General features: G+C 42.4%; 1 protein-coding gene across 1 annotated transcript; it reads left to right on the plus strand.

The window, feature by feature from the left end:
* Positions 1–469: 469 nt before the first annotated feature.
* On the plus strand, positions 470–10132 carry LOC134474515 (igE-binding protein-like). Its single transcript, XM_063242734.1, has 3 exons — positions 470–618; positions 1589–1691; positions 1983–10132. Exon 3 carries the CDS (start codon positions 7873–7875, stop codon positions 9022–9024), a length of 1152 nt encoding a protein of 383 aa, XP_063098804.1. The 5' UTR covers positions 470–618; positions 1589–1691; positions 1983–7872; the 3' UTR covers positions 9025–10132.
* Positions 10133–11108: the final 976 nt, after the last annotated feature.

Genomic DNA, 11108 nt, shown 5'->3' on the forward strand with positions numbered 1-11108 from the left:
CTACATTTCTTCCTATGTACTTAAGCTCACCTGCTATTAAATACCGCTTGTTATTTGTTTACAGGGGTTTTCATTTTGAGCTAGGATTTACACAGCACAAATGCACAGCCCTGAAGAGCACACTCACCACGTTTGGACAAGGGCAAGCGCTTGTGGAGTTGCAAGTCCTTGTCAAAATAAGGGCATTGCTATCGTTTCCTCATTGCTGTGCTAGGTGGGGTCTTCTGATGTTACCTTTTAACTGGTCTACATGTAAGAAAGCTATTGATTGCTGTCGTTTACGGTGCCTTTGGGAATGTCTAAGTGGGAAAGCGACGTGACCTCATTCTTAGGTACCTAGTGTTGTCTTTTGACTCAAGTTTTTTTGCATACGTTCATTTAGCTTTTGCTCCTCAGCCAATGCAGTGGGCTGAGGTTTAAAACGTTGCAGCTAATAACTGCAGTTTCTCTTTTCCCCGCTGCTGGAGACACAGCACAGTGCTTGCAGATGAAACCTGTTCTCGAGGGTCGCGGATAAATTCCACTGCGCTGTTTCTCTGAACACAGGACCCCAAAAGCTCCTGCTGCCAGAGGGCACCTGGCAACCCCCGATCTGAATGGGCCCTTGACCTCTGAGAAGTGAGTTCTGCCCGCCCTACAGGGCTTTCCCTACAGTTTTGTTTTAAAATTTTTTTTTGTTTACTTCTTTACTTTTTTGTCTGTTTTCTCCTCACTAAATCTTTATCAGTTTCCAGCACTACTGGCTCTTCTTTTGACCCTCTGAGGCTTAGGGTTCTTTCTAATTTCCTTCCTGCTCGTTTTTTTTTTTTTTTTAAATTTTATAAAAAATAAATCTGTGTAAAGAAAACAATAGAAATGCCAGATTTACATTTCATGTGGAAACTTGAGGCCTACTCTGAATTATTGGAGGGTCAGGAAGTGATTATCACCACTCGGGAACCAAGTTTTTGTCTGATTGTGGTTTTCACTGACTTATTGATTTTTACATTTTAATTTTTGTTAGTGCATAATGATTACAGCCATCATGGGGAACTAGTGCATGTATGTAATACATGTAGCTCTTTTTATGTCCTTATCTCTCCCCTTCCTCCCCCTCTATTGCCAAAGGTTATCCGTAATTTTTAATCCATCCTTTTTCTTTTTTTAAATAGTTATACATTTCCTACTACATTCAGCATATTTAGGCTGAGTAGTGAAATGGGCTTCAGGGTTAGTCTTAATGTCTTAAAAATTATAGAGTAGAATGTTTGAATGACCTTATCAGTTATCATGTCAATACTTAATAATCCTTTTTCTGTCTTTCTTTCTTTCTTTTTTTTTGAGACAGAGTCTCACTCTGCAGTTCAGGCTGGACTTGAACTTACTTTGTACCCCAGACTGGCTCAGGATTGGCAGTGATCCTCCTGCCCAGGCCTCCCACATGCTGGGAGTACAGGAGCATGCCACCATACCTGGCTGCATTCTTAAGTGTTATGGTATTCTCATTGCCTGCCCATTTAACTTTCAATTCTTGAGTAAACCTTTGCTTTGTGTTTTGCTGAAGTAAATACTAGATCGATAATGCATTCTCTCTTCTATCTGCAATCAGATGGAGCCTTATTACTGTGGCGTTTTGGTAAGCTGATTGCTTTAGGGAAAATGCAGCCAATTTCAAAAGCTGATGGGGAAAGAAGCATTCATTAAAGTCCAAGGTAAGTATGTGAAGCTCATTACTTGTTACTTACTTTTGATAGTCCAGCTGTTGCTGGTGGTATTCAGGGTCACGCTATAAATCACAGCAGTGCAGTTAGAATTGTACTGAAGCTGAAGTCAGGGCTAGTCTGTAAGAAGTTCGTTGTTCCAGATTCATGACTCCGTGAGTGGAGAGGTTTAGCTACTCATCGATCAGGAAACATTCAGTGTAGCATGCTTCTTCAATATCTGGTTAGCCTCCTAGAGACAAGCTAGGCAAGATTCACAGCCCTTCATTTCTCTCTGTGCAGGTGGCATAGCACTTGGGTGAAAACAGATTTCACTTTTAACTGATGTCTGAAGATCACATTTGGAAGTAACTTCATGGAAGCGTGATTGGACATGTAAGGAGGGGCAGCTTCTGTCTTTATCCTATGATAAGTAAGATCTAAGGTACACGTTGCCTGGAATATCTGAAGATTGTCGCCAGAGAAGGTTTTTCCACCTCTACTGCACAGATCCCTGATGCATACCTACTGTCTTCAGCTTTTAAAAGATTGTACATTCAAGAGGCTCTAGTTAAAATGCAAACATGTTGTAAGTGGGTAACCTTGTAAGCTTGCTTCAGTCGGTGCACCCAGTGGGTATGAGTAGGACCTCTTTTTTGTACAATGAGATTGGAGAACAAGGACAGAGGGAAATAGGCAATAACTCCGAGAGGCAAGCAGGGGCAAACAGTAAAGGGATACAAAGGCTGGTTATAATCATAACTGGAGCATAAGACCTAGGATTTTTTTCTCAACTTCTGAAGTCCTTTCCGTCCTCCATGCCTCACTCTAAAAATTCCTGAACTTATGATTCTGTCTTCTCTCATTGGGTGAGTGACTGTACAATTCTTTAAATTTTTTTTTATTTTTTACAATTTTATTTAAAGGAGAAAAAAAAGTATAAGGGTACAGGCAATACAGAATTTCAAAAAAAAACCAGTAGGAAATCACTAGTTAATAGATTACATATTGTCATCTTAGAAATAGTTGTTCAAGTGACAGGATTAAAGCATACAAAGTGGACATTCAAACAATGAGACTGCAAACAGTTGTGTTCAATGATCCAACCAAAAACATTAATATGGTGAGCTATTTAACACCCCTAAACACACTTGCTGTTGTATCCTTTAGAGTGCTTTTTCCCCTCTTCTTTTTACAACAATATTTACACATTTTGGATTTTATTACTCCATAGTTCTTATTACTTTTTTTGGAAGAGAATAAAGTCAAATATGGAAAACAAAGCTGTTAGTCAAAACCAAGGATAGACATAGCACATGATGTAAAAGCAGAGTACAAGGTTATCGACAATGGTTACCATAATGCCTCTTGCTTCCTTAAAAAGAATTGTCTATCTCATTAGGTATTATAAAGTTGAACAAAACAGTAGAGAACAAGACCAATAAAACCTAAACCTTGTAAACACTACAGGACTTCCAAAGAGGATAATAGTCAAACCAGAATGGGCAGCATAGTGGAATCTTATTGCCTTCAAAGTAATTGCCCATACCTTCAAAATTGATACTATCATACAGAACAGAACAGAACAGAACAGAACAGAACAGAACAGAACAGAGTCTAATCAGTCAAAACAAGATAGTGGGAGTATTACAGGACTTCAAATCAAGTTAATAGGAAATCAAAAAAGTTACTATAATATATCCTGCTAATTTTTTTATTTTTCCCCTTAATTAATAAAATCATAAAAAATAACTAAATAATTTTTTAATGAATAAGGGAGAGATTGAGATAAAAGAGGAAATAACAACATAACAATACAGGTCAAAGCATGACAGTTTCAGCAACCTAGTGCTTCACCACCAAATAACGTGACTTAATAGTAGTTACCGTAGTGTCTTTTTCCTTGAAATATTTGAGTATACCTTCATATACTATAGTATCAAACATATCAAGGCAGTGTGAAAACATTAAACAGGATGAAAGTAATACAGGGTATTTAGAGCCAGTTAACGGAAAATGAACAATGGTTTCTATATTATCTCTTTGCCAATAAAAATTTTTGTTTATACAATCACATAATAAAATGCAGTAAGGTATAACATGATAAAACCAATGGAGACACAAGAACAACAGTTTGATGGGACTTCAAAACAAGATGATATTAAATCAGCACTAGCTATTATGATCTCTTGTTTTCTTCAAAATAGCTGTTCATATCATCACAGACAATAATATCAAACATCCCAGAATAAAATCATTCCAATTAATGAGTGAAAACTTTATAAGGCTTCAAAGCCACATAATTGGGAATCATGATTACCACAAACTTTTATATATTTGAATCATTTCTTACAATAGGGAAACTTTGGCATGCATACGTGTGAGTTTGATTTATTTCACTTATGAGTATGGTCTCAAGCTGCGTCCATTTATTTATAAATATCTCAATGTGATCATTCTTTATAGCTGAGGAGTACTCCATTGTATAAAAATACCACAAACTTTTTTATCCATTCCTCAGTTGATGGGCATTAAGATTGTTTCCTACATCTGGCTATTACAAATTGTGCTGCTATAAACATGGATGCATATATATCACTGTGGTATGATGCTTTCAGTTCTTCTGGGAATGTGCCTAGAAGTGGAATAGCTGGAACAAATGGGACTTCCAATCCAAGCTTTTTGAGAAATCTCCATACTGATCTCCACAAAGGTTTTACCAGTCTACACTCTCACCAACAGTGCAGGAGAGTTCCTTTTTCCCCACAGCCTCTCCACAGCATTTGTTGTTGATGGTTTTCTTGATCCTGGCCATTTTTTCAGGAGTGAGATGAAATCTCAGTGTGGTTTTAATTTGCATTTCTCTAATGACAAATGATGATGAACATTTTTTCATGTATTTATTTGCCATTTGTATTTCTTCATCTGAGAAGTGCATATTCATCTCAGATGCCCATTTTTGGATTGGATCTTTGAATTTTGAGGGTCTGATTTTTTAAATTCTTTATATGTTTTAGAGAGAAGTCCTTTGTCTGAAGGGCAGTTCACTAAGATCTTTTCCCAGTTTGTGGGTTTTCTTTTCACTATGCTGGAGATTTCTTTTGACATGCAGAAACTTTTTAATAAGAAGTGATCCCAGTTATTCATTCCGGGAAGTATTTCCCGTGCGGTTTGAGTCCTGTTCATGAATTCTCTACCTACCCCTATGTCTTCAAGGTTTTTACCCAATTTGTCTTCTAATAGATTTAGTGTTTCTGTTTTAATATTCAGATTTTTGATCCATTTAGATTTTAATTTAGTACATGGTGATAGGCATGGGTCTAATTTTAGTTTTCAGCATATGGAGAGCCAGTTTTTCCAACACTGTCGTTCTTCCAGTGAACCTGCTTGGCTCCTTTATCAAAGATAAGGTGGTTGAGTGTGTTTGTAGTTGTGGTTGTATCTTGTAATCTATTTCATTGATCTCCGGCTCTGTTTTGATTCCAGTACCATGTTGATTTTACTACAACAGTTGCTTTTTAGTGTAACTTCAAGTCAGGGATTGTGATGCCTCTTGCCTTGTCTTTGTTGGTTAGAACTGTCTTTGCTATTCTAGATCTCTTCTCTCTCCAGATGAATTTTAGAAGTGATTTCTCCAGATCTATGAGGTATGTTAATGGGTGGTATTTTTATTGGGATTGCATTGAATCTGTATAAGTTTTGGGAGAATGGCCTTTTTCACAATATTTATTCTTCCTGTCCGTGAGCAAGGGATGGTTTTCCATTTTCTGAGATCATCTTCAATTTGTTTTTTCAGAGTATTATAATTTTCCCGGTATAGGTCTCTCCCTTCTTTCATGAGAGTAATTCCTAAATATTTCAATTTTTTGGTTGCTAGTGTGAAGGGTATGGCTTCTCTTATTTCTCTTTCCGTGATTTTGTTGTTAGTGTATAGGAATGCTATTGATTTCTGAGTATTGATTTTGTACTGAATTTATTTATTATATCTAGCAGTCTTTCAATGGGGTTTAGGGGTCTTCTATGTAGAGTATCGTGTCATCTGCAAACAATGATAATTTAACTTCTTCTTTTCCTGTGTTTACCCCCTTTATTTCTCTCTCTTGTCTAATTGCTCTGGCTAGTATTTCCAGGACTATATTAAATAGGAGTGGTGATAAAGGACATTCTTGTCTTGTGCCTGATTTTAAAGTAAAGGCCTTCAATTTTTGGCCATTTAGTATGATACTGGCTGTTGGTTTGTTGTAGATGGCCTTTATTATATTGAGGTAAAGACCATCTATTCCAATTTTCTGTAAAGTTTTTATCATGAATGAATGTTGGGCCTTATCAAAAGCTTTTTCTTCATCTATAGAAATGATCATGTGATTCTTACTTTTGGCTTTATTGATATGGTGGATTAGATTTATTGATTTACGTATGTTGAATCATCCCTGTATGCTTGGGATGGTGCCTGTACAATTTTGAAGATACAAGTGTTGTGCTTAGGATGAAGCCAAGACTAAGAGACAGAGCCTTGAAGGTCTTTGGTCCAGCTTCAACATGCAGTGCCCAGGCAACTTGATCTCTGTGTAGCAGGCAGACCATGTACCTCCTGAGCTGGCTCATGGATTGTTACAAATGCCCTGCCAAATGAGAAGTAAAATGGTGGCCCTGTTCGTCTCGCTGTCCCTGAGTTTTATTCTCAGAGCCTCATTCTGGCTTCATAACCAGCGATCTACCATCTGAAAGGCAATGTCCTCTTAGGCTCATTGCTCTGTCTCTGCCAGGATTCGATCGCTGGTACTCAAGTTCCAGTGGAAGTGGTCTGTTTTCTCTGATCTTGATGTCCATGCTCGCCTTGTCTTCTAGGGATTCTGTGTCACCCTCGAGGTCCATCATCACACACTGGGGCTGATTATGGGCTTTGTGGTCTTTCCTTCTCTTTCTAATCTGCTTCTGGTGCACATCTAAATTGTTTCTCTCCTTTACACCCCTGTCTCCCCATTCCATCCATGGCTTCCTATGTCCTATCGGACAAAGTTCAGTGTCTTCAGTATGGTTGTTAAGGTTCATCATGAAGAAGTCCGTCTTAGTGCTACATTTTTCTCAACATGGATGTGAATCCCGAGGAGTCAGCGCTTGCGATGGGCTAAGCTGCAAACTGCGTAGCTATCACAGCTCTGGGCACATGTGGGAAGCCACCTATGAATGGCGCCCATTTCCTGCTTCCGGGTTCTTCCTGGCCTGAACAAGCCCGCCAAATTGTCAGGTCTGCCCAGTTACCCGTGACGCTAGCCTATCAGCTTGTTAGGCGCGCTTCTCTGTGATTGGATACTGCTTCCCCTTATAAGAGGTTGTTCCTGCCCCCAACGGCGGAAGAGGAATCAACACCGAGGGTGGCGGACCTTGTCAGGTCCGGTTCGCTGTACGTAATAAAGTTTGAGAGCTGATCCTGCTCGAGTTTGGTCTCCTGTCTCCCGCGGCTCCGGTCATATGGTGGCCCCCATACGGGGAATAAAAGACTCAGCGACGTGCCTCTTCGGCCGGGAGGTGCGATTGCTGTCGCCTGCGGTACGACGGAGGACCTGGCCCAATAACAACGGAAGGCCGCGAGCGCCTCTTCTCTTCACCCTGATCAGCTACGTGAGATACAGCGGTTCCCGGGACAGGTGAGTACTGGGTCACCTGGGTTGGGTGGATGCACCTAACAGATTTTGAGCGCCACACGAGTGGACGCTGGGTTTTTTTTTTCTTTTCTTTTCCCTTTGCATCTGTTTTGCTTTCGCTTCGCTAATACAGCCCGACAGGCTTTTGATAGAGCTCGATTGGAATGCTCAGAGGAGCCCGGAGCCACTGCCGATTGTGGGTCTCCGGAGGACCCTCAGGGCTCTAATTCTGATTCGGATTTGGAAGGCTCAGAAGAGGAGGTCGTCTTTGCTAAGCATGACCCTCCTACACCGTTAAAAGAGGAACTTAGGGCTCGGGAAGATAAAAAGGGGAACCAAACACCACCCTGCCCGAGCTACTCCGCCTTACGGGAAGACCTTAAGCCCTTCCGCCCTTTGGCAAGTTCGCGACCCACGATCACCCCCTTCAGGGCGCCAGGCCCCACTAAGCCCTTCCGCCCTTTGGCAAGTTCGCGAATTCAGGGCTCGGGAAGATAGCACCGCCGTGGCCGGAAGAGGAGTTGCTCCCTGGGCTGCCACCACAACCTATGGCACCGCCCTGGTTAGAGGGAGAGCTACTTCCTGGGTTGCCTTCTGCGCCCCCATCTGGGGAGGGAGGAGGACGTTCCTTCCACCAGAGGGTATGGTTGCGGCTTCCCTTTGAGTGTTCCGGTCTCCATGCATTCCCGGTACAAGTAGGAGGCAGGGGAGGAGGAGGATATTATGAGCCCTTAGAAATTAAACAACTTAAAACTATCAAGGACGCAGTTTCAGCTTATGGGCCCAATGCGCCATTTACCATGGCGCTTTTAGAGGCATTGGCAGGTCTGCTTTTAACTCCTGGAGATTGGACCCAGCTGGCACGCGCCTGCCTCTCCCCCGGACAATATTTAGATTGGAAGTCCTGGAATGAGGAATTCTGTGTAGAGCAGGCGGCAGCCAACAGGGAAAATAACCAGAGAGAGTGGAACAGGGATATGCTATTAGGGCGAGGAGCCTTTGAGGAAGATCAAACTCAATACCCTCGCCAGGTTTATGAACAAATTAGCCGCTGTGGCCTCCAGGCCTGGAGACGGCTGGCTGGAAAGGGAGAACATACGGGTCACCTTACAAAAATTATACAAGGGCAGGGAGAGCCATTTTCAGACTTTGTGGCCCGCATGCTTGAGGCCGCTAACAGGATTTTTCCAGATGCTGAGGCGGCTCACCCTCTCATAAAACAATTGATTTTTGAACAGTGCACTAAGGAGTGCCGTGATGTCCTAAGAACTAACAAAAATAGGTCCTTAGAAGAGTGGACACGCCTGTGCCGTGAATTGGGTGGCCACGGCCTAACGCCCAAAGGAAGAATATCATTGGCACTCTTTACCATAAATTTTTTAAACCTTAATCATAATAATCATTCCCCTGCCATGGAGCACAATAACCCGTCCCCGGCCGACAAAGGGCTGGTGAGATGGAAAGATGTCCTTACAGGACAATGGATGGGCCCGGATCCAGTGATTAGCTGGACCCGAGGTGCGGTTTGTGTCTTCCCACAGGAACCAGGCTGCGAACCGCTGTGGGTCCCGGAAAGATTGACACGAGTAGTAAACTCCCCACCAGTTCCTGATAAAGCACAGGAGGATAAGCCCGCGGACACAAGTCAACTCGACCCTTCTGGGACCGACGCTCAGCGCCCGAGACCATCTACAAACTAAAATGTCTGGTTTGGAGCTTTTTCTATTCTGTGGGTTCCTATTAGCTTTTTCTATTCTGTGGGTTCCTATTAATCACCCCTGTGATATGCTCAGATTCCACAGAACCACCACAATATCTTTGGGGTCCTTGGCACCACCCGCCCACGTTGGCACCTTTTTCGGCGGCCTCGCCCGCCTCACCCAGGGTTTACACCATCAATCAAACAGTCCTTGATTATGCTAATTGCCATGGCTATCCTAGTAGGGCTTGTGGTTATTAAATGCTTGTTAGATCGCCTCATACAAACTCAGCAGCAGGTTAAGATCACGGCTATGACAGCGATGCAAATGGCAGCAGGTGGCCCATCAGGCCAGCAGGCCGCCGCATATCTCCTTCACATTGCAGAACATCAGTTATAAAAGCTGATTGGGCAAGCCAATGACGGGTAAGACGGGAAAAGCCCTCCCGGTCAACCTAAGACAGGCTCCACTCAGATATACATGGCCTATAAGGCCAGGGGTCCCTTCTGGAGTCAAATTATTGGCATTGAGATGCAAGACCAAGGGTACTGCAGTGCTATCCGCCTCAAAGGTTGGGGGGAAGGCAGGAATGAATGTCTATATGCATCCAGGTTCGGTTCACAAAAGCCTGGCCCTGCGAAAAAATGAACCACTCACCTTGAGCATGGTCCTGGCGCAAGGAGATGCACAAAACAGGGTGATGCACAGCAGGGTATAGACCTCTACATTCTCTCATGCCTCGGCCTACAAGGTAGGCCCACTCCTAGGTGTCTAACAGCAACAAGGTCATAGACACCTTGGAGGGACCCACAGACCATCCTATTTTAATAAATAAAAAAGGGGGAGATGTGGGAAGCCGCCTATGAATGGCGCCCATTTCCTGCTTCCGGGTTCTTCCTGGCCTGAACAAGCCCGCCAAATTGTCAGGTCTGCCCAGTTACCCGTGACGCTAGCCTATCAGCTTGTTAGGCGCGCTTCTCTGTGATTGGATACTGCTTCCCCTTATAAGAGGTTGTTCCTGCCCCCAACGGCGGAAGAGGAATCAACACCGAGGGTGGCGGACCTTGTCAGGTCCGGTTCGCTGTACGTAATAAAGTTTGAGAGCTGATCCTGCTCGAGTTTGGTCTCCTGTCTCCCGCGGCTCCGGTCAGGCACACATTCTTTCCATTTCCCTGGTCTGTAAGTTACTTTTATTTCCAAATCCAAGGATGATATGCCAGTGATCTAATTTGGACTTCCAGTTAACACTTGGAATTTCAACACACATGGCCATGTTTGTGAGACAATGTTTTTTCGTTTGCCTGGTCTTTTCCAGGGGATCCTTGAAAAAGAACCTACAACTTTTAATTATAGCACTGTCTGTATGGTACTGTGCATGGAAAGGATGCTCACCTGGGGAAGGATAATGGCACAGATTTGTCTATTTCTTTTTCTTCTGCTCTTCTCAGGTTCGCTCTTTTTAATAAGCAAGACATCACTTGCCTCTCCTTGGAAATATGTGCCTGCTGTCAAAAACCCTCCATCTGTTTACCTTTGAGCTTTTTAACTATTGATTTATGGGACATTCTGCAAATTAATTCCTAACCATTTTCACATACTGAAAATACCTTTCTGTGATTCCACTTTCATCTCTCCCAGCTTAATGACCACCGTATGCAGGGAAACTCAATTTGCTGCTTGTGTATGTCTGACCTGATTAGGTTACTCGATGCTTTTATTCACCTTGTCTGAATAAAGCATCCAGGTGCCATTTAAATTTAAAGTGACTTTGGGGAATCTTCTTATTGACATTTAGACATGGGTAGAGACAGCAGTTGGAGGAAGTGAGAGGAACTCCAGTCTGGGGCTTTCCAAAAAGAAACCTGTCTTAGCCATGTACGTAGTCCCACACTTTCAGTAGACATTTAAGGAGTAAAAAGAAAATTAATTTTAACAAATACTTTATTTAACTTCCTATATCTGCATATTATTTTAATACCTAATGGGTATAAAATACTAAATTTTTCAATGTCCCTCTTTATTCTAAACCTTTGAAGTCAGCCATGAACTTTTTGCTTATGTCACATTTCAACTACAACATGTCA

Source organism: Cavia porcellus, unplaced genomic scaffold (assembly GCF_034190915.1).
Source record: "Cavia porcellus strain 051 isolate PalLab524CR breed Dunkin Hartley unplaced genomic scaffold, mCavPor4.1 scaffold_33, whole genome shotgun sequence".
NCBI lineage: Eukaryota > Metazoa > Chordata > Mammalia > Rodentia > Caviidae > Cavia > Cavia porcellus.